This window comes from Argopecten irradians, chromosome 12 (assembly GCF_041381155.1).
Source record: "Argopecten irradians isolate NY chromosome 12, Ai_NY, whole genome shotgun sequence".
In the NCBI taxonomy this organism is placed as follows: Eukaryota; Metazoa; Mollusca; class Bivalvia; order Pectinida; family Pectinidae; genus Argopecten; species Argopecten irradians.
In genome coordinates this window covers 18269801-18297443 of record NC_091145.1, presented here as the reverse complement: position 1 = coordinate 18297443, position 27643 = coordinate 18269801, and the positions used below count along the sequence as shown (strand labels likewise).

Here is a 27643-nt window from a genome sequence, read left to right as displayed (position 1 = left end):
TCAATGTGCTGCGTGTATGAATGTCTGACAATCTAACTGGAATGTCTGACCGTATTTTTTAGAATATTTGCGGTATATTAATGTCGCGTGTTCTTGTAATAGTGAGACTTTTGTCCCTGATTTAGTGCTATCTTACTGAAAGATACCAACTAACCAGTCGTCCCACTCACTTCATAGATTAAATGTACCACTACAAGTAATACACAAGGAACTTCTATGGTGGCAAATAAGAAAACATAGAAGCAAAAAATTTGTTTTGCGTTTATTCATAAAAGTTTTGCGAATATCTCTGCCCTTGTTGGTAGGTATCGATTGAAACGCGTTATTTATTTGAGAGCGTAACGTCGTATTTTCAGATGAAACGGCGTCACAATCGATACTTCCCGCAAGGGAGATAGCCCTGTAATGTGCTAAGACAGAGTATAGCCATGTAGGTTATAAAGGACTTTGATCAACGAGAAAATGAAGCTTTACTGAGCATTTTACTTCGGTTTGATCATGCATAGATAGAGGCCGAGTAAAGTTTAGTCTGAATTTGCACGCCCCAGTGAATTGAACTACCAACGTATTCACTGAGCTCTCACTGGGATAACGACATGTCTAAAGAAGGTAGGTTACAAATTACTACTAATACAAAAATTACGGTCTAACTCAGCTATCGACAGAGGTTGCTGCTTATCACATGGGGTGTGCAGTTATTGATTTTATTGTTGATGAGTGGATCGAATAAACAATAATGGTACACAAAGTACACAACAAATACCTGTCACACCAGTTTTAAGTGGATGCATTCATTTGTAAAGAATTTGATTTTCTGCATGACTTCTTACTTAATGCTATATACGGATACCTTGAGTATCTCAGTTAAACTCTCCACACTATACATGCTATAAGTTCTTGGGAGCATACAAACTCGGGTTCATAAGTAACAAGGTTTTGACCAACACCAACTGGTATAAGTAAACTTTCGTAAAGAATACTTTTGATAATTCATAAAATAAAGATAAGTCCTATTTATATATGTTATTAGTGTGTTTTTGTTTATCAAATATCCATTGGTGAGTTAATACAGAGCGTGTTTCCAACCAAAAGTACATTATGTGCATATTTCATACAATTAAAGAACAGTTAGTTTGACCACAGGCGTCTGCATTTGGTTTTGGAAAAATACAATGTCCTACCCCTACTATATGAACATGGTGAGACACTCCATGAACCGGAAGTTGAAGGTACGCTCAAATTCACTTTGAAATTAGACCAAATTTGACGAAAATATCGAGTGTCCGCTCGTTTAATCAACGTACCTTAATTAAGAATCCTCTTTTCGCAATGTATGCCAGGTTTTTGTCGACGGGGTTTTTTTTTTAATATAAAACAGGACACAACGTATCCAAGTAGCGGACGATGCATCAACTATGGAACGGAGTTTGAAGATCGGTCAATTCCGTTCCACAGTTGAAGTATCGGAGTGTCTCACCTTGTTCATATAGTAGGGGTAGGTTATTATATTTTTATCAAACCAGAAGCAGACGCCTGTGGTTTGACGCGGGTAGCTTTATCCAAGGACAGTTGCTAATAATTAAGATACATGTATACTTTTATATACTCGAAATACATCCCAACTGACGCGGGTTGCTTCACTCAAAGACATATATTTATTAAAGGCCCATTACCTTTCCAAAACGGCTTTTAATTTTTAAAATGGGAATGTAAAACGAGATCGATAGTTTTGTAGAGTCGCAAAAGTTATTAACTCATCTTTAATCCTACACTCATCCTCATCTTATTTAAATTTTAACTTAAATAATAAAATGTTAATTTTCATAACGCGGGTCGTCTTATGTTTCCCGCCGTCGTCCTAAATACCGCACAGTAGTTGAATATTACTGCGTCAGACGGCAAAACAGCGAAATGAATCTCTACAGTTATCATTATTACGCAGGAAATCTTGCATATGTTTGATGTTGTTACCTCATCTTAGGCCATGGATAGGCATTTTCGTTTGTTATTAGTGTTTTTAAGAAACCTTTAAATTTTGCTTCGGAAAGGTAGTGGGCCTTATTAACATAACGCCATTTTATACTGAACATAACATTTATTTTTCGCGAGATTAACATGTTCGCGTAGTTTTCGCGAGATTATTATGTTCGCGTAGTTTCGCGAGATAAACATGTTCGCGAAGTTCGCGAGATAAACATGTTCGCGTAGTTTTCGCGATATTTATATGTTCGCGTAGTTTCGCGAGATAAACATGTTAGAGTAGTTTTGCGACATATATACCATGTACATATTCGCGTAGTTTTCGCGAGATAAACATGTTCGCAAAGTTTCGCGAGATAAACTTGTTCGTGTAGTTTTCGCGAGTTAAACGTGTCCGCGTAGTTTCGTGAAATAAACATATTCGCGTAGTTTCGCGTGATAAACATGTTCGCGTAGTTTCGCTAGCAAGCTTAAACATAAAATAAAATGTTTCGCCAATAATTGTATGATACGCAAATATGTGAACATAGTTATTGGGTGGTGATCACGAAATAATGTAATCACGAATAGATTTACATTTTTGTGAATATGTTGAAATGATTACGCGAAAATATTGTGGTACTATTAACTAGTCATTTTTGGGTGGAACACGACCGCAATCTTGCGGATCTTCCTAATTAAGTAAACAATTAAGATGTTACTAGTACGTAAATGACAGACGAACACGTCATTTTCCCCTTTATTTCTACAGAATGGGGTAATCCTATTGTTTCGACGTTTGGATTAACGTTTCCTAATTCAAATGGTTTAAATAAAAGATGTCTATACTAACATTCCTAAATCGGTTTGCCAATGCATTGTTTAGATTTTTTCTTTAAAATGGACTCTTTGATCTTTCTGCACTTAACTGGTTCCCTATGTTGTGCACATAGAAGGCATGTGTGTACACATTTTAAATTTATTGCATAGACTCATTGTATTTGCATAGCCTTAACGTTTAATTGAATTATCATGATTAACATTCAATGCACCTAAATTTATTTCCTGGTTAGGTTTGGTTGAACGCTTAGCTCGAGGGGGCAACATTGTCATCGCCGAGGGATACGTCAGAGAATTTGAACGTCGAGGATATCTAAATGCCGGAGCCTTTGTACCGGAAGTTGTCCTAGAGTTTCCGCATCTCGTGAAAGTCATGCATGAAGAATTCGTCCATGCCGGAAGTGACGTCGTAGAGGCTTTCGCGGTATGAGCGTAACTACCACGGCCACCACTCTACCAACTCCGGGTACAGCATGACATAGAAACTGATCTGGTAAATGTTCCTCATCAGTAAAACGAGGCATTCGAAAGACTATCGACCATCAATTCAATCCGAACTTTTTTCTTGTTTTAACACGAGGCTATGAGTTGGTAAAAGGTGGCTGTGACAACTGCACCATTAATTTTTTTGACATTTTTGCTGTAATCCTGCTTATAAACAAAACTTTATGGCTACAAACACAATTACTTTGCATTTCAGTATTATGCTCACCGAGAAAAGCTGAGGTTGGTCGGGAGAGAAGATGACTTAGAAAAGCTCAACAGGACGGCTTTAAAAATTGCACGTGAGGTAGCAGACGATACTGGAACGCTGATGGCGGGAAATATTTGCAACACGGGTCTATATGATCCTGACAACAGAAAAACTGACGAAACTGTTATGGAAATGTTTAAAGTAAGAAATGGCCTAGGTATTTTCAAATTCACTTTTCTTGATATAAATTTATATGTACGAGTACCTCCGAAAGTATTTAAATGTGCAACTATTTTTTTTTCCATCGAAACAACTAAAATCATAAAAGAGTTATTTCTTCGTCATATTCTCAGTATTATGCAAAAGAAATATCAAAAGGAGGAACTCGAAAAAGCCTAGCAAATCTGAAATAAGAACGGTAGTATTAATCAATTAAATTGTACCTCCTATTCATTATCTAATTGTTTAAAGATTCATTTAAGCCAATGGAGAAAAATCACCTAGTCGACCAAAAAGGGGGAGGGTTTACTATGATTTGAATTTCAAGCCTTACGTTAAAGATGCTTCACCGCTGATGCATGGTATTTTTGTCTATCGAAAACAGGAGCAGACGAATAAGTATTTTTCTTGTTTTTGTGTTAATTAGACATGTATACAAGATTAAACACCAGTCATTGTTCACCAGTTATTGTTCAAATGATGAGTATCGTTTATGCTCTGTCGGCGGTGGAGAACTTTAAGAAGTTGGTCCCATTCTACCTACATATCGAACTTAACTCCAAAATATTCTGACAGTGATTTCATTTAGCATAGATTTATATTTTGTGTCGCATCAATCTCTCCCGGAGATCTTAGTGGTCCCCTGATTGACGGACCACAATGATCCCTGGAAGAGAAAGGTGTCGCGTATGCCATCAGTACAAATGTAGACGCTCATTGTACCGGAACGTCTGTTCTTGTCCTCCTTGTGCTTATCCCTTATTGTATTTTTGCGTCTACAATTTACCCTAAGTCAATCCACTCGTTACCTACATAACAACACAATGCAATGGTGTCCATTGCTTTACGAAATGTATTGAAGATGTAGAGAAAAGGTTCAGTATCACGTTTTGTTTCTATGTAGGAACAAATTGAGTGGGCCGTTGAAGGTGGAGCCGATTATATCGTAGCGGAGACGTTCAACGACTATGGCGAAGCCATGCTAGCGCTTCAGGCTATCAAAACGTTCGGCCAAGGTTAGAGTAGCGAAATCTTACCATTATGCATATAATGATACATGAACTTAATGGTTGTTCTTTCGGTAATTCCATTGCCTCTGAAACTTTGTTCAAGAATCGTTTTCAAAAATTGACCCTATTATTCGCGTACAATATTGCTAGGGTTACCCGTTCCATAGTTACCCAGCGGTACTTTAGATATTCCATTTCCGATATTGCTAGGGTTACCCGCCGTCATCACCATGGCAGCCTACGTCCCGGATGTGACCACAGACGACATCCCTTTCCCTGAGGCGTGTAGGCGTCTAGAAGAAGCAGGAGCAGCGGTGGTTGGGTTAAACTGTGCACGTGGACCTTCAACTATGTTACCTCTTATCCGGCAGATACGTGCGGTGTGTCAGGTAATGCATTTCAATGAAGATGAACTAGACATCTGTATGGGTTTAGAAAGCCTAGACAAGTGTTATGTTCTCCTTGTTTTTGCCACTATCTGAGGTTCAATTGGTATAATCTTTCTGCATCCAGAAACCCGATATCTATAGGGATCAACCAACTAAATAAAAAAAGACCTTTGAAATGGCCCCTGTGTATACAAGATTGAGCCCAGGATAGAATTTTAACCCGGCCGCTGATTGGCTGGCTAATTATGAATTTCAAAAGTAAAAATGTTTTCTGACAGGTAATTATTCCTAGATAACCATGATATCAATTTGGAAATTCATATTGAGATTTAGATTCGTCCGCTCTGCTCTCTGACTTTTGACAACGCTGCAGTTCATCTTTGTTCTGAATGTACATTCTACGACACCCTAAGACAAACTTTAATGGAAGATATTCAATCTGAACTTGACCTTTCTATTTTCAATTTTATTGAAAATTTGGATCATTCCTCCTTCACCCGTAGCCTTTTAGGAGCCAGTACAGGGATCCCCTTCACCAGTGTTGCAGACCAAAGACAATTCTTTATAAAGTCACTTCAATATGTTGTACGCGTTACGCGATGCCTTTTGTGAACTATTGAAGTTAACCAACGTTACTGAACCGCGCGGCTATATAACTTATTCATAAGTTGTATATTCCAGCAGCGAGCTCCGACCTATTTAACTTTTATTTTCATTACTCTTTTCTTTATTTTTGTGTGGATTTGATTGTATTCAATATCCTCTAACGGGGGAAATAAAGCTTGATGATGCAAAATGCGCCTGATTTCAATAAAGCTACCCTTGTTGGAGTTTGAGCAGAAGGACCCAAACTTTTTTTTCTATCTAGTGTTATATGAGAACCTAGACTTTAATTATAGGACACAATACCTAACTAATATTAGTTTGTTTTAATAATACAGTACGAAACTTTAACAAAGTTTAACACTGTGGTCTATGTAAAATCATTTAGTTGGTTGCTCTCTTTATGGTGTATTTTTTACCTTTATTTATTACTACAGGTCCGGATTTCTTGAGACAAAAGTGTAGGCATAAATCTTACTTAAGTCTTACTTGAGTCAAGAATTAAGTTTTTCTCCTTAGGTAAATCATGTGAAAAAATTGACTCAAGTCGGTTTTTGACTTACGCTTGTTTCGGGAAATTGGGGTCAGGTTCCATTGGCGTAACCTAATGCGCTGTACATGTTTTCATTTGTCGTTTGTCTGCCCGAATCTCAATTTCCTTCATTCCCATGTTTCACTCTTTAATTTTCCAAGGGACCAATCGCCGCCATACCTGTCCCGTTTCGTACCGACAAGGACCATATAACTTTCCAATCTTTGAGGGACCCCCAAACAGGTAATCCTTAACTTATTTTTCTATCGAGTCTATATGTAGTTCCATAGAGTCGCCGGTGACTATCACCTGTATGACTGAATCTTTCAGGCGTGTACCATGTATGTAGTCATTGATGCATTTTAATTAATTTCACATATTATGCTACGAATGGTTCTTTTTTCTTCCAGACATAGACACTACTCTTTAAAGATTGTTCTCGCTCTGTCAGTGGCATACAACTGGAATAAGATGAAAATATTCATAGTTTTAAAATCGTATTGAGACTCACGTCAATCCATACCAGAATGATGGTTCATATAGTCCGTCTAGGATGTTGCGAAACTTGTCCAGGCTTTCGGATATTGAAACTGTTGCTTTTGGAAAAGGCTAAGAATAATAAATAAACAGGGTTATTTCCAGTTTCTCGCATCCCTCCAAGCAGGCTAACGGTAGATTGTCTAAGATATTGGGAAATCTGCCAAGGCTGGTTTGTCCTTGAATCTGTTGCTTCCGGAAGCGTGTTCCAATCTCGGATTTTCCTAAGGGCAATGGTATTGTTTACCTGTGATAATGATGTTAGAATTGCATATATTGTCCCCTTATCGTGAGATCACTTGGGCTATAAAGTTGTGGTAAATATTGTACATGACTATGTATATTAGTCAAATATTGGTCCTCCTTATCACCAGCCGAGTTGTAGTTAATACTTGCTGTTGGCATGCCCAGCTCTGTGTTAACGTAATCTACTTGTAGCAACTCTACTATTCTACGTTAGACTTATTCTAACTGGTGTATTTGGTTGGATGTTTTAGTGCTTCAGATTGACGATGTGTATTCTTGTGTCGGGTTTACCAGTACTCGGTACGCTCTGGACCTTGCTGATGTCTTGCATCTCATTATGTTGTGTCGAACGAATCCTATAACTCTGTTTCCATTGGAAGCAAACTTTGTCAGAATGAGTGTTCCACTTTAGATCTTTATAGACTGTACTTCTAAGTACTTGTTGGACACCAGAACATGGCCTTGGGAAGTGTGAAAGCGCTTGATCAGTTTCCTCTTACGAGTAATACTCAACCCCACATTGTCTACTGCCTGCTTTGAAAACCACCTGTTAATTCTCGTTTAATAAGGGCAAGATATTTGAGCCATCCCGAGCATTGCAACACCTAATAAGACGGACTTGATTGAGACACTCAACACAGCCCGTACAAGAAGTAATCAATATCTCTTATTCAACATCCATACTGATTATTGTACCATATTATGTGGATATGCAAGGCGATGTCAGACCTTTGCTATCTAGCAAGCCCTAACCCCTATAACTGTTTTTTTCCTTTCACGATACGCGAATGCATGTGATTCCCGGTAGGTTTTGACTGTACACTCAGAACGAGTTCTTTGTAATATATAAAAATATTGTTACATTGTTTAATTACTTTTGCAGGTGAAAATCTCTATCCGGTAGATGTGTGCGCGTGTATGTCCAAGAGAAGCGAAATACGGACATTTGCTCGAGAAGCCAAAGACATCGGTGTAAATTATATTGGTCTTTGTTGCGGAAATGCGCCGTTTTACATACGGGAAGTGGCGGAGGAATACGGAAGAACTCCTGGCGCTAGTAAATACCATCCTGACATGTCTAGTAGCCATATCTACAACAAAAAGACGGCAACACCGAGGTCGCTGAAACTGAGAGCATACACCGGTATAGACCATCAAAGTCCAGACGCTATTTAGATTGCTTAGAGTATACGTAAATTCCCTTTGTTTCTCTACGCCACTTCATGTTGATCTATATGAGTTATTCCCCTTGGTTTCACTCTGTCTGTACTTAGAATGACCACACAAAAGCTCGCCAGTGTTTACAATGTCAAATCTGGAAGTGCTGATGTTTTACATGTACTAAAAAGTATTATATCATGTTTGTATTTTATACACTATACTGTTAAATATATCTATGAGAATAAAATAATTGCTATTGTCTTGGGAACGTGTTTTTCTTTTTGACATATATTATAATGATAACCCTTACCTGTCTGCAATTATTTACTCTTATGTTCCACATGTTTTTACTGTACCCCGAGTTACACTGGTCATTGACATCAGATAGACATTTTGACGTGTAAATATCTGCTGCAGGGCATCTATTTGTCAAAATATCTTTGTCTAGTGGTATGGGCAAAGCAGCTTGTTTACTGGTTTGTTGTTTGAAAGGGTTTAACGTTCTAGTAACAGCTTAGGTCATTTATGGACGGTCCCTACTGCATGTAACGTATGAAGTATGTGAATGGCTGTACGTTTTGGAAGGCTGTGATATATTCGTGTTGTGTCTTCTTGTAAAAGTGGGACTCTTGCCATTTCATATTGCTCACCCCACCTGATCATCGGGCAAACCAGTCGTCCTTCTCCTTTTATGGTGAACACTTAAGCATGAACAGAAACTATAGTATGTGGTACGTCACGACGTGTGAACAGAACCCATACTGTCTTCACTGTAGCTCTAGGCGAACGCTAAACTCGAGGGAAACGGTGAGGCGATATCAAGGAGGTCTTCAGCAAAATAAGGTCAGCTAGGTAGAATATTTCCTCAAATTTAGTAGCTTTTGCACCTGGTATGCTTTAGGTTTATTACTGGATTTACCTTGGTTGTTGCGTCAACGCTATTAAAAGTACTGTTCACTTGAAAACTGGAGCTGGAATGATGCTAAAATGAATTGAATTAATTTGAAGAGTTTAACAATTCCATTCAATTCATTCTCTTCAGCATCATTTCTGCTCCAGTTTTTTAAGAGTGCTGAAGTGATGTTGGTTGTTTATAGTCAAGGTTTAGGTTACAACCTCTACTTGAGACTATGTCCCTCCTTTCCCAACACGGGCTCGGGACCGGCTACGGTGGCGTTAGAGTGCTGAAGAGTTGAGTTCTCCCGATTCATACTCAGTATCAGCTAATCAGATTTCAGCCAATCAGAATGCACCATTGCATTATACTCAAGCCAAGCTGATACTGTTCATCATCCGAACCAGTATTTACTAAGTATATTATGGTCTTCAAACGAACCATTCAGCTATATATACAATAGAACTTAACTATGGACGACCTATTTCTATTGCAGTACACTATGGTTGACTCTTTGGGTTTGATGTTGGACGTTGCTGTCTCTGTATAATCCAATGCGTACGGGCCCGCACGATACTCATCTTTTTCCGTGCGACTGGCGCTCAGAATGCCTTCCAGTGGAAATGAAGTCTCTACAGGCATATGATAAGTCTTTTTTCTGCTTTCAGTTTTGCTATGATATGCTCCAAGGTGGATATGACGACAGTGATAGTAACCCATGGAGTGTCGAGGATGTAATCAAAATAACTAATAAAATAAAATAAATAAGTCGTTAGCAACCACCATAGACATGTCTAAAATATTTCGTTTTAGAGAATAATAACAATAACTAATGCCAAATATCTTACGTGAACATTCGCCTTCGCAAGAAAACGCTGAATTCTACTCCTGAACTTATATATCTGAAGTAAAAACAAACGACAGGTAATGATACGATAGGTTGAGTAGTGATTACATACATGTGCTTGGCAAACTTCAATATATGTGTAAAGTCTTTTTTAAAAGATTCTGCCCCCCCCCCCGCCAAATTTATAGTGATACATGTATCTCACTAACACAAAAGACAATGACCTGTCACACTGAAATCATACCAACTATCTTAGTCCAACTACCATTGTGCCGAACTCTGTATGCATTGCAGGAGCAGAAGCATCCTCGATACTCCAGGGGTTCCGATAACTTACGATCTCTACATCCCTAGACTATCTCATAATAAAACTGTTGTATTTAACGAATATCATATTTCAATCTCTTAACGATTCATATTACATTATTGCCTAAAATTGTTCGATGATTACCCGGGTACACTTATACCATTTTCATTTCGACCAATTTTATTGAATAAATCAAAAGATTGGGCAACAAGCCTTTATTTATATAAGCCCTTTCCTATACCATTACAACTATATAGTGGTGTGTGACATTTTGACAGTCAAAGGAAGACAACCTCTATCGTATCTATCGTCCCTAACAGATTTACAATACATATTATAACATACATAGACATTTCAGTTCAGAAGGGAGGCATTCCTGGCGTATCTGGATGTTTGGAACATACCAGCGTACTAACCCAAATTATCAGAGAAGCTAGGGAGAACAAAGGCAATGTTGCGGTACTTTGGCTCGACCTGGACAATGCGCACGGTTCCATACCACACAAACTAGTAGAGATGACAATGTACTACCCAGACTCTTGTGGCCATTGCTTGTCTACGAAGTAGCACTTACATCTGTAGAAGCAATGGAGAGGATGATCAGTGGACACCTTCGAAGATAGCTGAACATTCCACGCAGCTTCAGCAGTGTAGGCTTGTACAGCTCAGGGACCAAACTCCAATTCCCGCTCAAATCGTTAACGGAGGAGTTCAATGTTACCAAAGTACGTCAAGTCATCATGTTGAGGGCCAGTGCGGATGACAAGGTCAGAAAAGCGAGGGTCGTTACACATCATGAAGAAAGTGGGACGCTAAACAGGCTTTGAAGGAAGCAGAGGCAAGACTTCGGCATGGAGATATCGTAGGGTCCGTGGCATCAGGGCGTCTTGGCCTTGAGACATCACAAGGCCAAGGTGGGGAAGTGCAAACCAACGGACACGTAGGGACATGGCCCGGGCAGATATTAGATCGATGGATGAGGAGGCTAGACAGGTGAAGGCAGTGAGCATGAGACAGTAGGGCAGCTGGACTCACTGGGAGGGAGTGAGGCAGAGGAAAGTATCCTGGAACGATATTTGGAAGATGGAAGGTCACAGACTTAGCTTCCTGCTGAAGCCAACCTACGATTTACTGCAAAGCCCAACCAACCTATTCACCTGGGGAATCAAGGACAACGCCGAGTGTGTACTTTGCAGGAAACCGGTAAACCTGGCATACGACCTCACATCATACCAGGTGGCACTTACATATGGAAGATATACGTGGCGCCACGACCAGGTCCTCAAGGAGGGAGCAGCAAGTCTAGACCGTGCCAGGAGGAAAAACAGGACGATATCAATAGGGCCAAAGTTTGTCACATTTGTGAAGTCTGGAACCCGGGTTACAGGAAGCGTAGAGGCTGGTGGGATACTCGCAACAGCAAACAAGAGACTGGGAAATGAGGGCAGACATCCAGCAGCGGATGGGTTTTCTAGCAGAGGTGGCTTCAACACCACTCCGCCCCGATGTTGTGTTATGGTCCCGCAGCTCTAAGCAGGTTGTCTTGGTGGAACTAACAGTACCATGGGAAGACAGGGTGGAGGAGGCCAACGAACGGAAGCAGTAGAAATACCAGCAGCTGGTTGAAGAATGCCAACATCGAGGATGGAAGACATGGTGCTTACCGATAGAGGTCGGATGCAGGGGTTTCCCCGGCAAATCATTATTGAGAGCCCTACGCCTATTAGGGGTAACCGGAGCAGACCGGAGGAACCTGATATCAGCAGTTAGCAGGCAGGCAGAAGTTGCTTCCGGTTGCATCTGGAGGAAGAGGGAGGAAAAATGGATTGGTCATCAACAACAGTGCTAGCCACAAGGTGACGAATGGCAGAAAGACAGACATTGCTGCCCGTGGCGATGAGCAGGCAGAAATAAGACAACTACCCGCAATAACATCACGCGGATGCGATAGCCGACCGGTCCCTGGTTGGGCCTGATCAACCCAGCCGGTGTAACGTTGAAAATGGACCCCCGTTGAAAACTGACCTCGGGTCATTTTTCAACGTTGAAAAATGACCCCGAAAAACGTTGAAAACTGAACTTTCAGCGCACTTTTTACACCGACCCGTTGAAAATAGACCCCGTTGAAAAGTGACCCCATAAGAACTCGTTTTTACACAACAACACAACACGACACCACAACACCACGAAACCAAACAGCATCACACAGCACAGCAACACACCAACAACACAACAACACTACACAACACAACACCACACAACAACACATCACATCACACAACAAAACACAGCAAAATAACACAACATCACACAACAAAACATCAAACAACATAACATCACACAACATAACATCACACAACACAACAACGCATCACACTAAACACAGCATCACAAAACACACAACACAAGACAGCATTACACAACAATACGACACAACATCACAACAAAACATCACACAGCACAACAATTCCACAACACACAACCACGCAACAACAATACAACAAAATCCAACAACAACACTACACAACACAACATCACACAACACAACATCACACAACAGCACATCACACAACATAACACAAATACACATCACGCAAACACGCAACAACAACACAACACCACCCAACAACAACACACAACACCGCAAAAACACAACTCACCTCACAACACATCACAACATAACAACAAAACATCAAACAACAACACACAACCACAACAACACACAACACAACTACAATACAACATACAACAACAATACAACAACACCTAACAACACAACAATACAAAGCAACACAAAACCCGACAACAACACAACAGTACACAACATAACGCAACAACACATCACAAAAACATCACGTAACAACGCTTTACACAAACACGGAACAACAACACAACACACAACATCGCAACACATAACACAGCCACACAGCACACAGCAACACACCAATGCCACACAACACGATAACATGACACAACCAACACACACAAAAAACACAACAACACAACACCACATAACATAACAACACAACATCACACAACAACAAAACAACACACAACAACACCAGAAACAAACAACACACAACACAAAAACACACAACTACAAAACAACAAAACACAACCATACGCAGAACACAACATAAGTGATCCATACGCAGATATATAAAACATTCTTGTATTGCAGGGAATAAATATATATTAAAAATTACTGAATATCTGACAAACGTAAAATCGTCGAAAATATAATCATAAAAAATCATTAAGAAACAAATTACTAATATCCCATAATTATAGTTTTGTAACACTATCCACTGGTACTCGGAAGTGAATACCACATAACAATTCCTTTTTATTTACTACGTTACCTCAGTGTCATATAGCAATTCCTCAGTCTGAGAACAATTAAATTAACATTATCTACACGGGCGAACAAAATAACTATAGAAAAAATGAAAGTTTTGTATTCTCCATAATAAACATACAAAATATTTAAATGAGGTATTTGATACGATGATAACAATACCAAATTTCAATTCAAATCGAGGTGATTACGTAATTTAAATACCAGCACAGAAGGGTCGCTTATATTAGGAATGGCGATAACAGAATTCGAGAATTATGTTTGTGCAGAAACATATATACATAGAGATTGGAAACTCCTTCTTTGTCTATGTTGACAGGCAGAGGGACCTCCAGTTTATAGGCATTTTCCCTTGGCTAACTACATTTAAGTGTATTCTTTTAAACATGATACTTTTGCATCAACACAAAGTTTAAACATTATATCATGGTTTGATGTGATCAGTTTTCCCAATTGATGTTATTTAATATGATTTTTGAAAGTATGAAAATGAGCAATTTTACCTGGTTTTTCGAAAATCAGGCATTCAAAACCGGAAGTGCATTTTGTTTTATTAATATATAAGTTAAAATATTATTTTTTCTTTCCAAAATCGTACTCAAACCATCTGAAAATTACTTAACTTTTATAACATATCAAAGTTATTCTGCTGTATTTAACTATTTAAGAGTTTATCTAAAAGCCCCTGGGGACATAGAGAGGTACATCTGCCTATCGTAAAATTGGCGAAATTGCCAATCTCTATGTATATATGTTTCTGGTTTGTGCAACAGTTTTATTTCAACAGACCATCCGTTGATAGTTTGCCAAGGTCATTTTTCAACGGTCATTTTTCAACAGACCTGGCGTTGAGAATTGACCCTAGCCACCGTCAATTTTCAACGGCATGTTCAATTTTCAACGGCATTCGGGGTCCGTTTTCAACGTTGAAAACTGACCCGAGGTCAATTTTCAACGGAGGTCCATTTTCAACGTTACACCGGCCGGCGCACCTCTGGAAGACGTCGTGGAAAGCGCTGAAACGTCGAAGGAAGGAGGATCCACCTGATGAGGGGACCGGCCAGCATTGGAGTCATCTGATGTATTTAAGGTATCTATCATATACCTAGTTGTCAGATTGCACGTAAGTTTATATTCGTGAGGAACTCTTCAGCAATCAAAATAGGTCCAATAAATAAAATAGTATGTACATTTGTATTGAAATGTGTGTGATATTGGATCTGAGCCACATTTCTTAACATCAGTCATGCAATTTTCATCGATATTCTTAATATATACTATTATTATCATCCTAAATGCCCCAGGGGTTACTATCACTAGCGTACTATCCATCCTTGGACTTTCTCGCACCTCGGACAGGGAAATCTCACATGATACCCGGTGCTAGATTTTTCTATCTCGTCCGATCTGTCTGGTACCTTTATGCGAATTTTGGCGGAATTTTACGCCATTCGTGTAACAGTCCGCGCACGTGACGTCAAACTCTCGAACCGGTGACGTCACAAGCGTCAGATAATCAATATTATTAGAAATATGTGCATTCAGTCATTTACCATGCATTGTTTGTTTGTTGTTTTTAATTATGAAAACAGTATGCATCGATAGATCATCGTTTTTCTTTGATATAACCGAACTAAAGTTTTATGCGGAATAACTGAAATCGAAGCGCAGATGAAATGGTTAATCGGCTTTGACCGAGAGCCCGAGGAGGCCCGAACGGGATAGTTTTACACTCTGAACGCGTATATAGACGAGTTTTTGCTATATCTTAGATGGGATTATGTTACAAAATCTTAGCCCTCGACTGAGATAACCCGATCTCGATCACTTACAGGTAACAGATTTTATTAATCTCATAGTAAAAGTTCAGGAGAAGAAACAAACCAATCACAAGCCTGTGGAGATTTCCTTTGAAGATTACAGAGAGAGCAGCTAGCATCCATCTTCAATATAAAGTACTTGACAGTCAACTACAGTGTAACGTTACCCAATTCTTGCATGTATCTTCTGTTGCCTTCGGTTATGCTATATGATATAACTTCTATGGGTGGATATGACGTCAGTAATAGTAACCCCTGGAGTACCAAGGATGCATCATTATCAATCATCAAACTACGTATATACTGTTCACCATAATCATCATCATCACCACCACCATCATCATTATCAGCAAACCCATTAATTATCATCGTCATCAGTCAACACCATTTGTGTCATCTTTTCATCAATCATATCATATTTATCATCGTCCTTATCATCCATCATCATCATCATCATCATCATCATCATCATCATCGATCTTCTACATCTTTCCATCATTATCATCGTAAAAGAAAAATCGTCATCATCCTTAATCGTCAGCAATCAGTGTCAATATTATTACTATCCAAAATCCAAGTTAGTCATCAATATGATAAATCGTACTTCGTTGCCTGCCGTTTGCATGTGTGCCCGCAATTTTCGGGTTTACCCGCCTAAATCGGGCACTGAACTATGCCTTTATAGTTTTACATCTTGCGAGAACAAAAGGCCGATCCGCAGAGAAGTGAATTAATTCCCTTTTAACAATATAATTTACAGTTTCTGTGGAATTAAAATGAGAGTCTTCATTTTGTAATATATTACAAAATATACCATAGGCCTACAGTAAATGTGCGAAACTAAAGCCGGGTGACTTCGCCAGCTCTGCATATTGTGCCTCCATTTTGGATTTTGAAACATCTCGCACTTTCGATACAAGAAACTATTTGATATTGTTACAACCTTATAAAATAACAAGCAAATGGCGTCACTTCCGAGGCGGATTATTAAGGTAAATTTCTTGAATCCACTTTTTAAACGATAATTTTAAGGTAGGAAACCTCTAAATATGAAGTTACCGTTGTTATGTCGAGAGAATGACAGTAAATCCGTTGTTATCTTTCACTAGGAAAGACATTTTTTGTTGAAAAGTACATTCAGTCTTCATGTAAATGTCGCATTAAAATATGTATAAATAGTTTAAATGGTTTCCAAATCATTTAATATAAATATAGATATGACCTTGCTCCGATTATAGATTTATGATGATTATTGTCATTCTGACATAATCATTTCACTCCGATCAAAGGAAGTAAAGATTAAAGACAAGTAAACAATTCAGATATTTAAACATTTTTTTAAAATAGAAGAAGTCTAAATATTTGTGTAAGTTTAATTTTTTTTCGTCAATGTTTTTAGATTACATACACAGGTTCATGTGTTCTAATAAATCCTCCTGTAGGCCTATAGATATATCTATAGATCTAGGTAAAAAATAAATATCTTGCGATATTGCATTGCCATTTGTTCTAAATATAACTGGACGGTTGGAATTTCCTGGTTTCGTTTTTCCACTGGTTATACCATTTAACCAAAATCCATGCTTGAAAGTGCTCAAAATTGTCTGAATTATCATAACTTTATAATGTTAACCACATTTACGAGGAAGGAAGATTAATTTGCTCATTAATAAAACTTATCATAATCAAAGACTTCTAGATCTCGTACCAGAGCTTGTCATTTTTTCCTTCAACTAAAATTTGTGTTGTTGGAATACATTTTAGTGTTACCACATGGAGGATCTTACATGATCTGTGTGATATGAAATTTATCAAATGAGATCAATAATTTGATATGCCAAGAGCCTTTAGGCGATCGTACAGGTGGCATATATAATATACAAATATCGACCTATTTTCAGGTGGATACGGTGAGTTATCAAACAGAGTAAGTGATATATTTCCCAAGGCCAGAGCCAGAGTTACATCATTTTAGAGTGTTGATATAACTCACTGTATCCACATGAAAAAAGGTTGATAACTGTTTTATATGACGTCATTTACAGGATATTGATTATAACCCAGCTCTTCAAAAGGCTTTACTTCAATAAACAGGATGATATTTGCAAATGTTCTCGTTTCAAAAGTAGTTTATCCATTACACGTAGTATATGGTAAATATCCAAATGCTTTTTGCTAATGTTTTAGACTGGTAGAACTGGAATATTTTATTGCTGCATCAACTGCCCGTCTGGCATTCTTGAACGTTTTCCATAAATTGAAGTTCGCAGTTGAGCAGATCGCAGTAAACTTGCTGCCTTCCGCCACGTTGCCAACCATAATAATGACGTCACAATAGATTATAAAATTATCCCAACTTCATTGAATTGGCACACTCCCGTTACGCTATATTTGGGTACGACTCGACATCAAAAGTGATTATGATATCACATCTAAAGGGAGTTTTCGAATAACCTTTATCTATTTTTGACACACTGACAGGTTACTGGACTCGCGAGATTTCGGGGTTGATCGCAGTTGATGAATACTTCTGAGAAACGTATTGGCCAATCAAATTACAGCAAAACCACCATTCATATAATAAGATTATTTAACAAGTTTGATAAATTTCATGTCACATAGTCACGAGTGTAAGATTCTATTTATCTATTTTATCACATAACTTTTAATACTAGAAATATAAGTAAAACTTAAAATTTCATCTTTATATAAAACAGTAGAAATCTGGCTCGGATGTGACATTTCTGTCTACTGAGACAATCGTGCGACGTCATATATAGATATCATGACGTCAAAACTACCTTTGACGTCATAAAAGTGTTATTACACATGCATGTGTCTTACAATATTTATGACATAGCTGTATGATATGGCTGGACGGGCTAGTTATGTGATAAATATATTTTTGTTTTATTCACATCAGCACTGCTGGAAAACTGCTGTATTGGAATTTCAGTATACATATGTGCGCAGATTCTGAGGCAAAATGTTGCAACATTGTTAGCTTTTATGTTTTAATGAAAGCTACAGCAGGCCTAGGGCATCCTGTAGACTACCGAGAATATGTTTTTGACTCCCAAAAACATGTTTGACTCAAGGTCTCCTCTGATTTCTGAGAAATTTAATGATGATTTGACTTCTGAATCTGCTGAAAATAAACCAGATGCCCTGGAAAGGAAATGACTTTGTAAAATTATAAAGCATTATATTTTGTTAAAAGTCTATAGCTTTATACAAAAAACTTAGATTAACGTAAAATATATACACAGTTGAATCAACTGTATATATGACGTTGCTCTAAGTCACTTGATGGAGAATGAAAAAAAAAATTACATCAAAACGGGAAAAAATACTTAATATATTAGTTTATATTAGATTACTATAAATAAAGTTTTCTTTTCAGGAAACCCAACGTTTAGTAGCGGAACCGGTGAGCGGAATCACAGCTCTCCCAGATGAAAATAATGCTAGATATTTCCATGTTAAAGTTGTTGGTCCAAAAGAGGTAAGTAAGCAATACAAAATCACTTAAAAAAGAAAAAAAAAATGTTTGGACTACCCTTAACTATTTGATCAATTTCAGTGAAGCTCGACACCAATTGTGGGGACTGTGTGTAAATATGCATGTTACATTTTGTCAAAACTATGGTTGCCATGGTAATCAGCTGGTAATAAAACACAGGTTTTGTAAAATGCCAAGAACTTGTAAGCATATTTTTTTAAAAATTTTGTATTAAACGTGGTCAATCATTGTCACAAATTATGGATAAGGAATTGACGCATCAATCACATGCTTCAAAAATTGTTTCCATGGAAATATATATAGTGTAGTGAGGGGGAATAACCACACTACCATGTACACTTGCACTACCTCTTCAGTTCTTTTCTTGTCATGGTTATTCCCGATAATGATGCATAGGCTTATAAAAGGAACATTTGGTATATGGAAAATTGCATTTGGTTGCCATTATCTCAAATAAGGGGTATATAAGTGCAATTTATAAAATCTTATTTTATTTTCAGTCACCTTATGAAAGAGGAGTATTTTCATTGGAGTTGTTTTTACCCGAGGAATATCCTATGTCAGCACCTAAAGTTAGATTTTTGACAAAAATTTATCATCCAAATATAGATAAACTGGGACGAATATGTCTCGATATTCTTAAAGGTATGTATACAGAATATAAGTTGCTTTTGTTTTGGAAATGAGAAACAGTGTTACATATTTTGAAAATGGCGCCCAAGTTCCCCAACTAAACTACCCATGATGGTGGTATAAGGGTCTAACGTGTCTTTGAAGGTGAAGACTTTTGAAAGGGAGGGAGGAGTACTAGTGTAGCGGGTTAAGACTGGATATAGATATCTCGGTGATAGAGCATTCCAGCTGCTGGTGTTCTGAGATCCCGGGTTTAAATACCAGTCTGGCTGCTACATTTTATTCTCTCCTGTTGCAAAGATATAAATGGGGAAAATTATACAATTACAATAAAATATTTTACCTACCGACCTACCTAATAACAAGAGTCATTGTCAGGTTTATATGGCAAAAATACACTTAACCTTATGCTGTGATTCTGTCATGTTGTTAAAAAGAATATAATTTTCTATTTTTGTTCAGTTAAGTTAACCCATCATACGAAATATCTGTTGCGGTCTCAAATTTCATGTCTCACATACCATTAACACTTGAACTAATCCTATGATGTGTACCTATTTGCAGATAAATGGAGTCCAGCTTTACAAATCCGAACTGTGTTGCTATCAATCCAAGCCCTATTAAGTGCTCCTAATCCGGATGATCCCCTAGAAAATGATGTAGCTGAAGCCTGGAAAACAAATGAGGCACAAGCTATAGCAACTGGTAATGTTTTATGTAGAAATTTCACTTATGTTATAAGTGATTTTTCAGGGTATTTTGGGAGAAAAGTTTTTGTAACAAATTGGGAATTTTTAATCGCAAAAAGAGCAATTTCAGGAAAATGTTACCCATGGCATTACTGAACATGGTATCATAGGTGATTAGATATTTTGAAACAGTAAACTCTTTCATTTTATCAAAAGGTGACGACCATCACAACAGTTTCAGAGTAGTTCGTTTTTAGATTAAACAACGAGGGGAGACTGATTTGTGACAGGTTTTATTTGTTTTTCAGCAATTTGATTTGGGAATTTTTCATTGTAATTGGGAAAAATTTCTCTGATTTGTGACAGATTTTAGCAGTGAGAGAATAATAGAATCTTATCAGGTAAACAGGGATATCTCAACCAAAGTGAAAGATTTTGACTGGTCAACTTGAGGCTTGCCGAGAGTTGATGGTCAAAACTTTCACAAGGGTTATCCCTGTCCACCTAACAGGCCCATATTTGATTCTTTTCCTCCCATACTTTAAGGAGAAGTTGTGAATATTCAGTTGATATGAATATTGATGTGCGTAAAAATGGTCGCCTTATGTATTGATGACGTCACTGTCTAGCGTGTGTGAGCTGTCTTTTCCCTATCACGGTAAAAAACAAAGTAAATCTTTTCCCTAGCTAGCAACAATGGAATAATCCTGTCAAGAATGGGAGAATTCTCTGTCAACTCTAAGGGTATGATAGATTGCACACACTAACTACGTAACCTTTTGAACCTGAAATTCTGGTAAAACAATTTGGTGACCTCATGACTTCTGGTGTAGTCGTTGCATGCATATTGTCAATGATGTTGTCAATATTGACGTGCTGGTGACAACCATGTTCATGTCACTGTATTAAAATGCTGCTCTTTTGTATTTCAATTAGAGAGGAAAAGAATCATTTCCTATATATAAGGGCGTGACAATGAAATTATAACCCTCTGAGTAATTTGTGCATGTCCAACCCTCACAGTAAAGCCTCGAGTTGGACATTCATGAATATACCCCTCAAGCTGTGATTTTGTTGTTGCACCTTCTACAGTAATATCCCTCTCGTTATAACTTTGGTAGTTGCGAGTCCCTTATATAAACATTAAGGTCTTTTTGCTAAAATTGATTGTAGATCTTATAAAACTTTTTATGTTGTACCAGAAAATATATCTTGTACTGTGTAACCAGTGTTCGAAATTAATGCCTGTCTGTCTGCCTGTGACCAGCAACTTTATGGTCGGGCAGAAATTTTTTACCATGTAGCTGGTCCTTTGACTGAGAATTTTTGGTTCAGATAGAGAATTTACAAACCAAAAATGGCAGTAGAATTGTAGAAAGGTTGAAGATTAAACTGTACAAAACAAATTTTAGTTGTTATCTGGTTCTCAGTCAACATTTTGAGAGCCTACGATACTAATCCGGATATGAAGATATATTTTGTTAGTAAAACTATTCCTTTGTTAGTAATTATATAAACTGCAAGGACTTCGTAAGGACCAGTAACTTTCAGTTAGGACCGGTAACTTTTAGGGTCAGTCGGTCCTTAGAACCAACAGGGAAAAATCCTTAAGGGAGAACACTGTGTCTAACTAATAACTATATGCTTTTGAAAAATAGACAATTTAAATATTGCTTCTCTCCATCTAATTGACCTGTAATTTTCATTTTAAATTCCTTCCACATCGAGTCCAAAGGACTCCCATCATTTTATTTTAGGAGTCCCTAGGCATTTTGTGTGTCAGAGACGTAGAAAACCTGCGTCCGGGAAATCCCTGCTTAGGTCCAGAAAGATTGTATTATTCTGCATAAAAAATACCCAATTTTAATATGAGTTATCTCCCCTTGAAAATTTCTTACTGCCATGTTCATATCACGGTCAATTGTCTGTCCATGACTTTATGAACTTTTTGATATATACATATTCATGCTATCTAATTGCTTATTCTTGGTTGGTTTGATAAAGATTATTAGTGTTTTTATTGTAGACACTTTTGGTATTTCACTTTGAATTTTCAGAGGGCTTCATGTAAGTTAGAAAACTTGTGCCTAATCCCATTGTATATAAAATTACACAATAAAATATGTTTAAATCAAAATACCATAAAAATACTAGAACACCGACTCTATGCAACACCAATTTAATGCAATTTTGAGTGTCTGATATTTTAACACTGTCTTAAATAATAAAATTCAGAAATGGTTATCAGACAGAGAAGTTGAATTCTAAAGGCTAGGCTATGTTACCACCATCTCTCAAAATGATTTTCAAAGATTCTTCTCAGATTTCAAAAGACGCTAATTATATAAGCCTTTGTACATAAGTAAACATGATAAAAAGTTTATTAAAAATTGCAGTCATCACAAATTTTAATTGTTGAAGTGTGTTTTTTCACAAGAGATACCCTAAAATTAATTTACAGTATATTTTTAATTGGTATTTCATGATAACAAAATTATGGTTTTTTTTCTTTTACAGCTAAACAATGGACATGTAAATATGCAATGAGTGAATGATGCTTGATTTGTTATTGTTTGGTGATACAGAAGAGGAGAATAAGCACTGGGCTTGGAGCAGCTCATATTCAACTGTCAGCGCATTACCCTGGGACTATATAGCAGCGACTACTCATGCAATTTTTTTCAACACTTTTTGGAAACAGTGATAACTTACCATATCATTTAAACAGGCCCCCATTTCTCGAAACAAAGGTGCAGTCATCAAAATTTAGCTTTTCTCCTCATATCACTGATTTGAAAAAAATTGACTTTGTTTCGAGAAATCGGGACCAGGGCTGCTGGTAGATGTAATTATAAGATAAAGTCGCTGACAGCAACAAGTTATTTTATTAAACATCACATTACACACACATGTACAATCAGTTGGCTGTGTCGTACATTTGTAGGGGTAAGGGTTGGTGGCATGTCAAACTATTCTGTATTTGCATATTACAGAGTTATCTGCCCTTGTGGGTAGGTATTGATTGTTAAGTCATCTGATTACGAACGCAACATCATACTTTTCGGGGAAAACAATGTGAATTTCGCTCACAAAATAATGACATCACAATGTATACCTACATGCAAGGGAGGTTACTCTGTGATATACAAAGACAGAATCATGTACACATGGTTATAATGGCGTGTGTGTGTGTGCACATTGGGAGTACTGATACATTTGTATCACGGACTTGTGTCTAAAACACAGGGATGAACGTGTGTCTGCTATGTATGTGTGAAAATATAATACTGGTCGCAAAAACAAACCAAACAAAAGTGTAATTATGGAAGTTGTATTATCCTTTGGTTTGTAAGTATAAAATTTAAAAATGGTGTTTTGTAGTACTTAAACACTGCTTGATGTAATAGATTTGTTGTAATGAGGAAGTTTCAGCGTCAATGATTTTTGTATGTTTATTTCATTATATTTTTGCTTGTAATTTGCAATAAGTAAAAATTCTGCATCTCTTAAGTGTTGCATATTAGAGATTCAATTTCAATCATAGATGCCAAGAAATGCTTCCAAATGGGTTTCTTTTGATGATATAAAAATTTAATTTCTGGGTAGAAAATTGTATCTTATACAGGAACTAAGTACATATATGATACACTGTGTTCAGACTGGGTTACAAGGATCATATGTCATGTGTTTAGACTTCCAAGTTTTACTGGGCTAGTCAAAATTTTTCTCCATGGTGTATTAGAGACACCCCCGGCCATATATGCAACCTCAATGACACATGATTTGGTATCGTCATTATAAGTAGTTAGTACTTATACCTCTTCACAGGAGATCTGGACACTTAGAAATGCTGATTAAGGCAAATAACGTGATTATGGTGAATTGATATACATATTTCTTGTAAACAAATATTAGGAAATTTCCATTCAATTAGGCTATGAATTAAAGGTATAAGTGAGTTGACAGTGTTGTAAGGAATGTTGGTGGCCATCATTAATTTGCATAAGTTCTTACAGTAACTTTAAAAATACAATAACAGTAAAAAACAATAACAAATAACGTATGATGGGAGATTGAAATTCCTGATAAACTGATGTCGCCTACTCAATATTAAGCTCAGTATCCTATGTGTGCTTTAGAATTTTCTGATAATTAAATCTAGTTTAAGTGAGGAAAACCTTTGAATGCCATGAATATCCTTGAACAATCCAAGGCTTTGATTTGAGAAGAAAGCTGTATAAGCCAAAGTCTTGTCTGGTGTGTGTTGAAAGATTTTGGAGCATGGTAATGATATTGTGAAAGCACCACCTAATTAATTAAATTATTTTATTAATTATTAATGTTTTGAAAAGAACAAATAATTTAAAAATTGTTTGTCAATTGTTGTGTATGCATTCAAGGATTTTAATCTCATACCAAGAAATTTATTTAACTCTCAAAATTAAGAAGCCGATACATTGTTTTCAAATAATTTCTCCTGAAAACCAAAGTTAGTCTTATAATTGAATGTTTTACAGTAAAACTCGCAGTTAAAAGTTAAGATTTATGGAATCAAGGGTTGGATTTAATCCATCCCAGCAAAATTGGGTTAAATTAACAAAAATAGGTACATGCTGCTAAAACAGTTAAGATAGTAAGACATTTCTCCTGGTCAGGTATATGTCCCATTAGAAACTAGATATTTACAGTTGTGGATTTGATTTAAGTCGTGTTACAGTGCCAAGCCATGTTAAAATAGTGCTAATATATGTACTCATGAACTCATCGAGAAGGGGTCTAGTCTGTGTATGTTTATATATAAAGTCTCAGATCTTACTGAACATGCTGTATGGTATCCGTGGAGCATGCTCCGATAATGTAGCATGTAGACCTATTGAACTTTTAAGACTAATGGTGTTTATCTCCTTTTATGCTTACTGATGAAAGTGCTGAATAGTTTTGAATTGTTCAAAAATTATTTTTACATTGATTGATGAGTGCATGAATTTTCTGTATTATCAGAAAATACATTATAACCTAACAAAGTGACTATCTACATGCATTCAATTAAACTAGTAACACATTGTTATAGGACAATTTAATAAATGTGTGAGTGTTTGAGTTTTTGTAGGTATTGTTTAATAAAGCATAGAAATAGGCAGATGAAAAAGGTTTTATTTGTGAGATTTGGAAATAAGACTTTTTTTATTTTACTTTAATGGAATTCTGTTTGTAGTATTCAGATTCCTGCAAAGAACTCCATAACCTAGCTACCTGTAGTAACATTGGTTGATGTGTTTTAGATGTACCTGCTCTAGGACTCATACGTTTTGTTTACAGGATGTCGCCCTCAATTGATTAAATTCTATCATTGTATTAAGATTGATAGGAAAGAAATCCAACCTTAGTAAGAAATTATGGATCTCATCATCAGTTTTTTGGACCGGAAACCGTTACACTGTAAAATTATAGATTTTCCAAACATGCTGAACAGAGTGCAGGTTACAAATCAAGTCTGATGATCCTAGCAGGATTCTAATTGGTCTATACACTCGCCCGATTCAACAACTATACAGCATTATATACTAGGGGTTTTGTTTAGTCTGTTGTATTCAGACATACAGGAGAAACTACATTATACCACATCATAATTAAATTTTAGTCTTTGAGCATACTTCTGTTATTTTGGGTTGTAAACTTATAGAATTTACTACCCCATTTAATATTGAAAAGTGTTACAAGTTTTGTCAACCGACAGAGGACTAGATATATATATTGTCATAGCTTTTGTATTGAAGTGACCTGATTCACTCTACATGAGGAATTATGGAGCACAGACAGGTGTGAAAATGGGTAATGTGTGAGGAAACCAGATACCAAGGTATTTGATCGATGTTTTGAGGTAATCTTTATATGTAACCTTATGTTTGAGATAGCTGTTGATAAACTTAATGTTTTGTGCATATCTTTATTTGTTTGTTTCTCCCGAGTTTAACGTTTTGCCATCCGCAAGCTGTTAATGGTTTATGTGATGAACTGGTTAGTCATAATATGCCCCCCACTTCTGAATTTAGCATTTCTTGCACAATCATTCTCATGTCAAGCTCTTGGGTGGAAATAAGACTTAAGTATTTATTCTGTCAATTTTCTATGGGGAGATGACATTTGACGATGTAATACATGTCCATGCATATGTGAGAAACTCAATAAACTCAAAAAAGTAAGCTTCCTTTTTGTTATATTTGCTTATGTACATAATATAAGTACACTGGTGATAATATTCTCAGGTAGTCAGTGTTTTGATGTATTACTGCACAAACACACATCGTTATTATGATGTAACAGGAGGGGAGAAAATGTAGCAACTAGACCAGGACTCAAACCTGGGACCTCCAAACACTAGCCGGATGTTCCACAGATTGATCTACCCAGTCGCGCATGATCAACCAAGTCCAGTTCCGCTTGAATGAGTGCTAATTATAAGCATTGATGTTGCTAATTTATCCCCCGCTTTCTAGGAAACTGGGGATATTAATTTGGGTTTGTCTGTCTGTAACACTTAGTTTCTGTGCAATAAGTGTAACAAATGTAAACCGATTTTCTTCAAACCTAGTAACATGGTTAAATGCCTTAAGGACTCTACCAAGTTTGATCGTGACTTTCAACTGACCTTATTTAGCGGAGTTATGGCCCTTTGCTTAAATTAAAAAAAGTCAGTTTCTGCCACTTCCGTACAATAACTGTAATAAATACTAACCAATTTTCTTCAAACTTGTTAACAAGGTTGAATGCCTTCAGTGCCTGGCCAGGTTCGATCAACTCTTTCAGCAGATGTTATTTATCAGAGTTATGGCCCTTTAATTTACTACAAATGTCACTTTTCTGCAATTTCTGTAATAACTAACAAATGCTAAAACTAATATTGTTAAAACTTGGTAACAAAGTTAAATGCGTTAAGGGCTTAGCCAAGTTCGATCGCCACTTTTGGCAGATCTTAATTAGCATGTTAGCATTAGAGTTATGGCCCTTTGATTTAATAAAAAAAGGTAATTTTCTGCCACTTCCGTACAATACCATTGTTAACTGTAATAAATATTAACCAATTTTCTTCACACTTGGTGGCAAAGTTAAATGTCTTACTTCCAAATAAGTGTTTCAACCAAGGTAAAACCTAACCTCAAAACGGGGGATGGAAGTTCCACGAATTTGCTTGTTATCCCATCATCTGATGGTGCCTCGGTTTTTTTCTGTCATCTGTCCTTCCTTCCATTAACAATTCTTTTTATCAGTATTACTCAAAAACTACTAACGAGATCTTCTCAAATCTCTTATGTAGATCCCCTTTGGGCCATTGTTGTGCTTACATGTCTTACATTTTGGGGGGACCGATCTGTCACGAAGC

General features: G+C 37.0%; 2 protein-coding genes across 2 annotated transcripts; both read left to right on the top strand.

Annotated features, from left to right (window-relative positions):
• Positions 1-263: 263 nt before the first annotated feature.
• On the top strand, positions 264-8451 carry LOC138336814 (betaine--homocysteine S-methyltransferase 1-like). The gene is made up of 7 exons (XM_069286406.1): positions 264-609; positions 3033-3223; positions 3500-3694; positions 4617-4728; positions 4933-5111; positions 6408-6489; positions 7913-8451. Exons 1-7 carry the CDS (start codon positions 597-599, stop codon positions 8203-8205), a joined length of 1065 nt encoding a protein of 354 aa, XP_069142507.1. The 5' UTR covers positions 264-596; the 3' UTR covers positions 8206-8451.
• Positions 8452-16277: 7826 nt separating this feature from the next.
• LOC138304834 (ubiquitin-conjugating enzyme E2 N-like) lies at positions 16278-26465 on the top strand. Its single transcript, XM_069245159.1, has 5 exons — positions 16278-16409; positions 18821-18922; positions 19441-19585; positions 20138-20278; positions 22780-26465. The coding sequence occupies exons 1-5, from the start codon at positions 16380-16382 to the stop codon at positions 22815-22817; spliced, it is 456 nt and encodes a 151-aa protein (XP_069101260.1). The 5' UTR covers positions 16278-16379; the 3' UTR covers positions 22818-26465.
• Positions 26466-27643: the final 1178 nt, after the last annotated feature.